The following is an 11,231-nucleotide window of genomic DNA, read 5'->3' as shown; positions in this document are numbered from 1 at the left end:
TCTCTCCTGCTGGGTCCCCTGTTACTGAAGTTGACAAACACCAATATTCAGGGAAGGATGCCATTGTGACTCTTCCATGGTCCTGTGCGGAATGATGCTGCGTTCCCAACAGGCCACCTGGGGGCGAGGATGAAGCGGTTTCCAGCAATGTTTCCAGGGCTGTCTGAAAGATGAGGCAAGGGGAAGAAATCCCACCGTGGGGTTCAGAGCAAGGAGGAGAGGGCAACTTTCTCATGTGTGTTGTGCAGGCTAATTTTCAGTATCAATGAGTATGGATTGTAGAGCTCAGGATGAAGTGGTTAAGATGGATGTATCCCCTGTGATCCATCATCCTGTGCTAAAGGAGGGGAGCCGAGAAGCCCTGGGAAAATTTTAAAAGTGGGGCTCTTCAAAATTTTATTGTGTGTTTTGTAAATTAAAAAGATGGCCTACTTTTCATGTGTTTTGCGGAAGTTATCACAGTCAGCCTTCATTTCTTGAGTATAAAAGGACAGTGTGAGGTTACAGAATAGTATTTGGGTACTGGCATTCTTCACTCATCCTCTCTTCCAGTTGAGGAAGTCTCTGTGTAGAAAGCAATTGTCAAAAGGAAACAATGTATCACATTATTAATACAATCTAAGTAAGCATCCAATGACACACTCTTCTACCCCCAGTAGAGTTTCTCTTAGAAGCTGAATTGGAGCCTCTGGCTTAGACTCAATATCAGATTGGAGCCTCCTACCTCCCTCTGTGGAATCATGAGATTGCACTAGCATACTTGACTTCAGGCTTTTAGAGGTACATACGACTGATGAGCTAACTGATGAGCCCAACTCCTAGGCAAGTCACATAACATTCTCAGCCTCAGCTTCCTCTTTTATAAAATCATTGATATCATCTACACAAGACTCACAATGGCCTTGCCACACAGAGGCTCTATCCTACGTTGTGCTGGAGGGCAAGAATCCTATCTGTCGAATTCTACGCTGTTCTTCCAATGCCTGATACAGGACCTGGAACAGAGGGAGTGCTCAGTAAGTACTTCTTGAATGAACATTGCTCTAGGATTCATGAATCAAGTAGGTGCCTTCCTGACCAGGAGGGTTCGAATCTTGCCAGACTAGAGCTTGAGACCTGACATTAATTTCTTCAGGAGCTGGCCCAATCCTCAGAACTCTCTCTTCGTCCTACTCTAGCCCTCTCTGTCCTAAAGACTGCAGATGTTTAGAAAAGACTCCCAATAGGGGGCTCCGCATCTATTCACATACAATTCACATCGTTTACCCTCTAGCTCTGGCATATCTGTCTTCTGCAATTTAACACCTAGAGAAACTGTTTTTACCATTTAACACATTCTCTTCGAGTTGAAGTGGAGAAAAAGTTCACTATCCAACACTAAATACCTCCAGCGCTCTTCCCAGTTCCTTCTTTCCATTCTCTCCACTGGGCACACAGACACAAGCACACCGCCTAGCCAGCCTCTAGCCATCTCTAGACCATTCCCGTCTCTTCCTTAGAATCCAGACACACCCCTTTCGGCTAGCCAGATTATTCCATACCCAACATGCTCAGTGTGGCGACCATCTTCGGCTTGTGCATTTATTGGTCCACACACCAAATGTTAACAGTGGTTTTCACTGGGATTACTGGAAAATCTCATTTTCTTCTCAGGGCTTTTCTTTCCCCAAAATTTCTATAGTGGATACAGATTCCTTTTATAATCCCCCAAAGTGTTATTTAAAAAGGTACACTAGGGGGGGCACCTGGGTGGCTCAGTCATTGAGTGTCTGCCTTTGGCTTGGGTCATGGTCTCGGGGTCTTGGGATCAAGCCCCACATCAGGCTCCTAGCTCAGCAGGGAGCCTGCTTCTCCCTCTCCTCCCTGTTCACGCTCGCTCTTGCTCTCTCTCTCTCCTAAATAAATAAAATCTTTAAAAAGATAAAAAGGTAAACTAGCTCGTTAAAATTAATTCCAAGTGTATACACCTAAATCGGGCTATCAGAAGGGTCACTTGGGAGTGGCTATGTGAACTCATTAAAAGGACAGACTCTGGAACCCGGCTACTTGGGCTCAAATCCCAGTTCTGCCCCTTCCTAGCTGTTGTGAACTTGGGCAAATTTTTTACCTTTCTCTGCTTCAGTTTCCTTATCTATAACATAAAAATAGTAGTATCCTCCTTAAAGAACAGGTGTGAGGTTTAAATGAGTTAATATATAAGAAACCCTCAGAATAATGCCTAACACGGAGCAATTCCATATTTGCTATTGCCATTCATTGCCACGGTCCCACCACTGCTCAAAATGTTTTCGGAACTGCCTTTTGGAGGCATTGCATTCAGGGTCTGAAGCACATTCCACTGAATCACTTTGTGTGGATACAGTGGGATCCCACCTCCTCCTTTGAGGAAGTGCTAATTCTTGGGAGCAATCAAGCTTATTTGGGGTTCAAAATAAGGTATACATATGAAGTCAAGAACTTAATGCTCCTGCATTATTCATCTACTGCCTATGAAGAATTCCAAAAAACATATGCCAGACACACACCCAGACAGTTCAGCACCATCTAGGACTTGATCAACCCCTGGCTAACTAATAGGTTGGGTTTCTGCTAGCAAGAGACTGAAAAATAAATTTTAATTACGAGACCTCTTCATTCAATCGATCCCGAGGGATTTACCGACTAGCCTACAACCAATGGGCAAATTTCATAAATGGCTGATTTACATTTAAATCCAAGCCTTTTTCCTCCTTCAAAGTTGCTGATGCCAAGTTTTAGGTATGAAATGTCATTGTTTTCATACAAATATTCCCAAACATTACCAGTTGTCATTTTGGCATTAAATAAGGTTGCGGCATTAATAATGATAACATTAGCATTTTTAAAAGCGTTAACATCGTTGTTCTTCTGTAAATTATTGCAGGCTCAAATTACCCTACACAGAATCTTAAAAAAAAAAAAAATTAATGGGGCCCTGGCATCAAAGCCGGTTAGGGCTGGATGAAAGGAATAGCAGCTACCTCCTTTATGGTCCCAGCAAAAGGACCATAATGGTCTCGTGCTAGCCCAGTTATCGCCCTACAGGAACAACACGTGGCAATGGTGTGTCCCACCGTGTACATAAATAACAGCGGACAAAAAGTGCGTTAAACATTCTTTTCCCAAGATGCAAGGGATTTTGATAAAATCTAACTGGGCTGTCACAAGGGAAGAGAATTCTCTGTGTTCCTAAGTACTGAATTCTTTACAAAAACATTTTCCTTTTTTTTTTTTTTTTAAAGGTTTCAGTGATCTAGCATCTTGGGGAATATTGTGTTCCACGTAAATGATTCTGCAAAGAAATTTAAGTAGATCTCTTTATGTCTCCAAATGTCCTTTGTCATCTTTCTGGGGGAAATCCTTTAAAATCGTGTTACCTGTGCCCTTAAATTCCCTAACCAGATAGTATTACTATTCTAGATCTCTAATATTGAAACCAAAAGGGCAAAGCAGCATGGTGAATAAGAACACAAACTTAAGAATGGAATAAATCTAGGTTCTAATCTTGATTCTGCTGCCATTGACTACATGTGAGAGCTCAAAGTTACTCTCCCTCTCCCCCCTCTCAAGACTAATTTAACTCCTCTTCTAAAACAAAGATTAATAATCGAAATCACAGGATCACTTTTAAAATTAACAAAAGATGTTTCTAGGTTAGCACAGTGACTGGCAAAGCACAGGGGCTCCATAGAAGGGAGCTACTATTATTCTAATCGAGTGAGCTACTAAATGTGTAGGACTGTCCCTATGGGGTCTATAGGACTTAGGGTAAATGGCCTCAGGTTGCGAGTTCCTTTATAGAGGGTTTGTGATAGCCTAACTATTCTTAGTTTTTCCTTTATCATGAGGCTGTCCTGCCTTTAGCAGTCTTCCCATTTTTAATTTGCTATGAACTGGGGAACAAGATACAGCTGATAAATGAAGTCAGAATTGGGGGCTGCACTGAGGTGTCCCCTAGGACTCAGAAACAATGTCCACCCAGAGTTAAACTTTAGAACCAACACATCATAGGCGAATTAATCTTACATGGCGGCTCTCAAGCCAGAAAGCTTCTATCGTAACCCAGCCTGACTTTATTAAACAGTAGCTATGTGATGTTTTAGTGGGAGGGGAGGAGTGTGCTCAACCACAAAACCCCAAGAAAGGGGAGTCAATGACAGATACGGACCGTGTCCAAGCCCTGTTGAGGGGAAACTTTAGCAAGGCGACTTCAAGGATCAAGACCCCATTGATGGGGCGCCTGGGTGGCTCAGTCGTTAAGCGTCTGCCTTCGGCTCAGGTCATGATCCCAGGGTCCTGGCATCGAGCCCCACCTCGGGCTCCCTGCTCGGCGGGAAGCCTGCTTCTCCCTCTCCCACTCCCCCTGCTTGTGCTCCCTCTCTCGCTGTGTCTCTCTGTCAAACAAATAAATAAAATCTTAAAAAAAAAAAAAAAGGCCCTATTGGCAAGACTTCCTTAAATAGAAAGGGATACGGGGAGTCGCAACCTGAAGGTTTCATACTAAGTGCATATGGGGATTATTCTATCCTTGTAGTGGAGCGTCATTTGTTCGTTCACTCGATTATTTATTGGGCAACCACCATTCTCGCCTGGACCCCTTCCATCTCCTTTCTTCTGAGTCCATGTCACCAAGCAACCTTCTAGTTGTGTCTGGCTTCCTGGGTAGACAGCCCTATGGGAGGAGAAGGCACTGGCCGTGCTCACATTCTAAGCGACAGGACTGTCTCCCGGGATGAGCTAATAAATGGGCGTTATTTCATTGCAGATCAGTCTCACAAGCTTGGTTAAAGTGCCTTTACCCACAAGAAATGAACTCACTGAGGTGCTGACAAATTATCCAAGCCTGGAAACGTAAGGGCTAGGCCACCACCAGGTAAATGCACGCCGTGGGGTTCCCCTGGGTGTGATGTGTTGGGACTGTGTTCTGACTCTGGACGGTGATGGGGGGCAGTGTCTGGGGTTAGACTGGGGGCTGGTCTTGCCATTCACACTCTGGTTTCCCCTAAGCCGGTTACTTAACCTCTCCGAGCCTCTCCTTTCCTACAGAATGGGAGGATAGTCCTTCAGAGTTCTATTTTGGCTCAGTATTGAAACAAAAGCAGCAAACGAGCAGGTCTGCTGAATTCCAAACACCGACCTCCCCTCCTCTCCTGTTCCCCATGCTCCGGTCCTGACGGATGGGTCCCCCTGCCATTCAGTCACCCATCTGAGGAGCATGCAGGGTTCTTCTCGACTCCACTGCCCAGGGAAACCTCCTCGAAGGGCTCTTCGGCACACGGCGCACACGCCGCGGTGCTTTCTTCTGCCTTCGTAGCAAACGGTGTCTCAGCCAATGTGGTGACAGTTTTATGGGAGTCACTCACTGCTCCTGTGGAATAATTCTGTTTACTTCACAACAGCCGCCTGGACATTTCCCCACTCCTCAGCCAACACAAAGGCATCATGCACTTCGAGGATCCGCCATCTGAGACCACCTTGTTAATAACAGAATTGTTCCAGATCTTAGTGTTGTCTCGTCTATGAAAGAAACATCCTTCTAAAATAGGCAAATCGAATGGTGTTCGGAGACTGTATTAACCACCTTTATTGAACTCCAAAGAACAACTCGAGACACATGTAGAGGGTGGATTTTCAGAGAGGTGTTTCCTTGACCCAGTTACATTTTTATTCAGTGAAAAAAGTTAACATTGAGACAAAAATTATCGTAAAATTGTGCAATATAGTAAAATCTTCAGCAGAAATCGGTGATTTGGAAACATATCAAGGCAATCGAAATCATAAATGCCTAATTTCACTTTGGAGAGAAACAAGTATACAGTGTTTCACTTTAAATAAGAGCAGAATAGGCCTTTATTTTGCTGCCAATACTTCGATTTTGCCTAAAGTTTCTAATAATTCATACCAAGAGTCTTTAAATGAGAAATGACACGGGAGGACATCTGAGAATAATGTTCCACTTCGGCACTCATACTTTCTTCCATTGGCATTAGTACACATGAGATGAATACCATTCTTGGGTTACTTGGCTCTGAGGATTTAATTCCTAATATGGCTGCTCAAAATTAGTGGGCAGAAACATGTACACAACCTATCCTCCCTCAACCCACGTTCAATGGTGGTTCCCATTCTGAGAACGAGCTCATTGTCCGTGTACCCAACTATCCATCCCTCTTGCTATCTTTTCCATATCTCAGTCTTGCATAGAAAGTAGTCTATATAAACTTAATGCACTGGCTCTTATTACACAAAAATTGTACCTGAAAGGCAGCACACACTCCAGTTAATAAAAATAACAGACTAGGAATGTCAAGACACAATCCCAACAAAGTGAAGATTCTGCACAAAGTTTTAAGAGTTGATTCTGAAAATCAATATGGAGATGGTATTCAGTTGACTTATCTCCCAGAACCCTTCTCTAAGGGGTCTCCCAGCTCTGTCAAAGGAAAAATCTTCTCGGGGATTCACCATGCCCCCCCATCAGTAGGAAAGTGACCAACCAAACCTAACAAGATGAGGTTTCTGCCCCAAGGAAGTAGCAGGACCATAATCTTACAAGATGGAGTGACCGCTGGGTGGATATTTGAAGACAGGATTCTCCAAGGGGAAGTGGGCGATTATCTTTAAGAGCCTCGCCACACCATCACTCTCCCCATTTCCCCCCAAAACAGCCACTGTGTGAGAAGGGGTACATTCCTTAAATGGCTGAAGCATAGCTTAACCTAGTAGGCCAGGATGATGGGCAGGAGAGAACACAGAGCTGTGTGTCCCACGCCTGTCCCACCCAAAGGTCCCGAGGGATACAAGCAGAGATGGAACCCCAGGAACCTCTCTTCCCAAAGTCCAAAGTTTCAACCGGTTACCCAGCATCATAACCTTGTACCCAGTATGCCAGGGCAGCCAGTAGTTACTGGAGCGTCTCACGTGTCTGGAAAGGTCTGCATAGATGGGGCTCTTCCCTGGACTGCTCTGCAGAATTCTACTCTCTGTCATTTCATCCGCCTGGACCCATGTCTCACAAGACTCGAGGGGCGTTCAACACATAAAGGGGCAAAATCAGCCTCCAGAGAAAATCTGTACACAATCCTCCTGCCTACCAAATTCTAGTGGTCTGTTAGTGGTCCACCGTGGTCCACGTGGATGTGGGCTTCTGACATTCTAATGTGCGCTGGGAGAGAATAAAACCTTCTCCCTGTACAGTGTGAACTTCTGAGGTGGCATCTCCAACGAGGTACAAAAAAGCCCCTTCTTCACAAACAGGGGCTCCAATTGGTCACAGTGAAGACAATTATCTGGTCACTTTCAAAGGCTGCACATACTTTTTGTTTTCATCTCCTAAGGTCACTCCAACCTCTGGACTCTCGCAGATGGCACACATACACCAAAACCCCACAAAGCTATGCAGAGGGAAGGAAGAGTGCGTGCTTGAAAAGTTCATAAAAATATACAATTTACATGTAGCTGCATCTACCTAGCTTAGTCTTCAGAAACTTAGCTCTTCTGTGTATATAAAATACTCTAGCCCTAAAAGGCTGCTTTTTCTCAAACAGCACAGTGGCGTTTTCCGAGGAGAGGGGTGATGGCCAGTCTATACAGTACAGTGCACTAAGCTTTGGGAGGCACTGGTAACAAGAACTGGATGCTCAGAAGTGTCTCCAGTTGCCGACTGGAGACACAAGCTCTGTAGAAAGGCCTGTCTACGGAATAATGGAAAATAACGTCTCAGAGCCTTTCAGATCAGCTTTTACGAATGCCAACAAAAAGTTGGCAGAAAAAGAAAAGGGGAAAATATACTTTCTAGTGGTTCAATTAAATGATTCTGCCTCCTACCAGACTGTTAATCTTTCAGCTACTTGAAGAGCTTTACTAAAGGGGTGGGGGTGGGGGGTAGCGCTTGGAGCTTTGAACAAAACCCCAGGACAAGATAAAGCCAAAGAAATTCCATTCTTGACAAAAGTCACAAAGGAAAGAGAGGGGAAGAAGGGAAAAAAAGGCTGGAAGGAGGCTCGTCATGACCACCGCTTGTTAAAATAAAACAGAGCCTTACCCACACAGCATACTACATGTCTACAGCTGAAAATACTCCTCGTTCAAAATATATATATGTGTGTGTATATATATATATATATATAAATTAACATTTTTAAAACTAAAAAATTTAATTGGCTCTTTGTTTTCCAGACAATCACGAGATAGAACAAATCTATATTCTCACCCAAGAATGATACTTTTGGTTAAAAGAAAGCAAATACTTGTGAGAAGGTGATACGGCACACCTCAGAGGACATGGGGTCTTTACAAAGCTTGCAGATAAAGGACACATATTCAGAAACATGACTTTGGAATATCCCCCGGGCTCCCTGCTTCTCAGCTGAGAGGTTCTGCGGGGGAGCTCCTACAGCAGGAGTCACAACAGTGCTGGACGTCAGCGTCTATGGCGCTAAGTCTAAAAGGCGGGCATTGGTCCACGATGGATTCCGCGTACCTATCGAGTGGCCATTATGTGAATACCGGGGTGGCATTTAAAGGCATAAGGGATAAGAGCTCAGCTTGTTTTATAGAGAGAATAAGCTCTAGTGTTGCTGCGACTGTAAATTGGATAGAATGGTCTCAAATTCGTCCATCTCCTGTGTCTCTGTCGGAGTGAACAGCACTCTTTAAACTGGGCAGGGGTGCGGGGGAAGGAGGTGGAAGGAAAGGAAAAAAAAAAAAAGAGAGAAGGCACTGACCCAATTCAAAATGACTGCATATATCACGTATAGAGTTTTAAAGACAGTAAGTGGCCACCTCAACACAAATACAAAACTCTACATTCGAGGGGCGCCTGGGTGGCTCAGTCGTTAAGCGTCTGCCTTCGGCTCAGGTCATGATCCCGGATTCCTGGGATCGAGTCCCGCTTCGGGCTCCCTGCTCAGCAGGGAGTCTGCTTCTCCCTCTGCCTGCCGCTCCCCCTGCTTGTGCTCTCTCACTTGCTCTCTCTCTCAAATTTAAAAAACAAAAAACAATCCTTTACATTCGAGATTCTTCAGTGGTAAGGAAAACCAAGTATAAGCAAAGGACAAATTAGGTACTCTATCTGCCAGTGTATCTCCTGCGGCACAGACCTAGAACTCTCCCACAAGCAGAGTCATTTGTTGCGGTGACCACGACACCACGGTATAATGCAGCAGTTTTCTCATCTTGTAGCAAGGAGAGCTACGTCTTGTGCAGAGGCGTAGACAGTAAGATTCCATCCATTAATATAAGAGAAGAAGCTGTGGCTTGCAGGGCCTTCCTGAGCTGCAGCTGTTTAACTGAAACTGAGCAATGATTCAGTGTGCTCTCCTGCCAAATACCATTATGTGACAACGAGTGAATAAAAATGGACTGTTTCCGGAATGGCAACAAAACTGCTTCTGTTCCCCACCCCTCAACCCTGCGACCTCTCATAACGTGCAGAGTCAGATGACCATGAAAGCCCTGCCTTATACAGAGTCCCAATAAATTAACAAAATTACAGAAAAGAACCTTCCCCCATAATACACACAAACACTTTCATATAAACTAAATCCAAACGAAATTTAAAATTTGAGCACACTTTCAATGAGGGGGGGTGGGAGGGATTCCACCCATCACCCTCTCTTGAAGTTTTTATTAAATACATTTCTGTGTCTTAGAAAAATAAAAAGAATGGCCAATTTGTTGAACCAAAATTATCTCACAGACTTAAAAAGCATGCCCAGCAAGCACAGCCCTGTAAGACTACATTAATATGAAATCAAAGCAATTTGGTTACTGAAATCAACCTGGTTTGAAGTTCACAGTTGATTACTACAAAGTTTATTCATTCCTTGCTTTCCTTTTTTTTGTTGTTTTTGTTTTTGTTTTTGGCCCATATAAAAATAACATATTGCAACTCAAAGTGCATCTTTTAAAATAAACCATCAACTATCTTTATCAAATAAAATATTTACACCATTTGGTTTCTAGTGAGGACAGCTTTCAGGCTATCACCATGGGGACGTCATCTGAAAATCCAGTTATCATGGGAGCATCTTCATCATCCTCCCCTAAAGGCAAAACAGTCGGTCCTTGGTGAGTTCCAGCGCATCTGCACCCAACCCCAACTCCCACTGCTCCACCCCAGCCACCCCCAACACCATCATGAGCCCCAGCCTGGAAAACTGGGACCCAAGCCCACCAGGCGCAGTAGCCAAAGCTGAAACCCAGCTCAGCTCCCTCCCCTGCTGACACTCTTGAGTCCACCTCTCCCCCATCAAGGGGTGGTCAAGCTTATTTTAACGGTAGCTTGAACTTAACCAAGTAAAGAAAGTAAATCTCGTAGGAATGAGAATCTTATTACCTACCCAAAAGTCCAAAGGGTGATTTAGCTTCCCTAATTTGAATTATCTACACCCATTGTTAACACAGTGAAACCTCATAGTCTGTTTTCTCCTCTGAACCCACAATGCTCTGAGGGTAGGGATCTTAGAGGGGTTTAAGCTTTTTGAGGACAGCTTCCCAGACTAATGGATGTCCCCTTGTGGCCCCTGGTACAATCCTGTGCAAATAAGTTGTGATCCACATTCAGTGATCACTGTGTGGTATCACCACGGGTCAAACTCCTTTTGCCCCCAGTAACAGAAGCAAAGAATGCACCCCATTCATGCAAGGCAGACCAAATACTTGTACGAAGTAAGACAGGACACTGAGCAGAAGAAGGAGCAAAGCTACTATCAAATGATCAGTGAACGGGGAATTCACAAGTACTTTACAAACAAAAAAAAATTATAACTGGTTTATAGAAAAAATAGGTAGGTAAAATGACATTCAGCAGTCTGCATTTGGGGAAGACCCCCAAACACACCTAATTTATTATATTAAGTGGTCTACTAGCTCTATTAGCATTTAGTAATTTGAGCATGTCGATATTTTAAAAGGGATCTTTCTTTTGTCCATACCAAGTTATGGATACATAAAAGAATGGCCGAGGAGGTTTCACTAGCTATCAGAAAGACAGACAGCCAGATGGAAAGGCCGTCTTTGGACAGAAGTCATCTGGGAAAGTGTGACTTTTTCTCTTGACTAGGCTCTTCCAAGATGTCAGACCTCCAGGTCCATGAAGGATGAGAGGGCTTGGAAATTCTTGAAACTCTGCTGATACTTTGAGAGTATCCAAAGCCCAGGGCCTTCCTATCCTTCCTGTATAAGGCAAGCTCCTACCAGTTCTTCCACAA

The 11,231-nt window shown here is 44.1% G+C and overlaps 1 protein-coding gene across 2 annotated transcripts in view; it reads right to left on the bottom strand.

The window, feature by feature from the left end:
* Positions 1–5,578: 5,578 nt before the first annotated feature.
* The window catches only part of SORL1 (sortilin related receptor 1), a 163,726-nt gene continuing 158,073 nt past the window's right edge, over positions 5,579–11,231 (bottom strand). Inside the window, exons 48-49 of one of the 2 annotated variants that reach the window (XM_025893457.2) lie at positions 9,969–10,064; positions 5,579–7,412 (exon numbers count right to left, since the gene is read on the bottom strand). In XM_025893457.2, the coding sequence (XP_025749242.1) occupies positions 9,997–10,064 (68 nt within the window). In that variant the 3' untranslated portion in view covers positions 5,579–7,412; positions 9,969–9,996. Of the gene's footprint in view, positions 10,065–11,231 lie in introns of both variants that reach the window. The other variant, XM_025893456.2, reaches the window with a different exon arrangement.

The sequence above is a fragment of the Callorhinus ursinus genome, unplaced genomic scaffold (assembly GCF_003265705.2).
Source record: "Callorhinus ursinus isolate GAN/ISIS: 27379988/994484 unplaced genomic scaffold, GSC_fseal_2.0 scaffold19, whole genome shotgun sequence".
NCBI lineage: Eukaryota > Metazoa > Chordata > Mammalia > Carnivora > Otariidae > Callorhinus > Callorhinus ursinus.
Note: the sequence above shows the minus strand (reverse complement) of the source record. Positions and strands in the feature narration are given on the sequence as shown.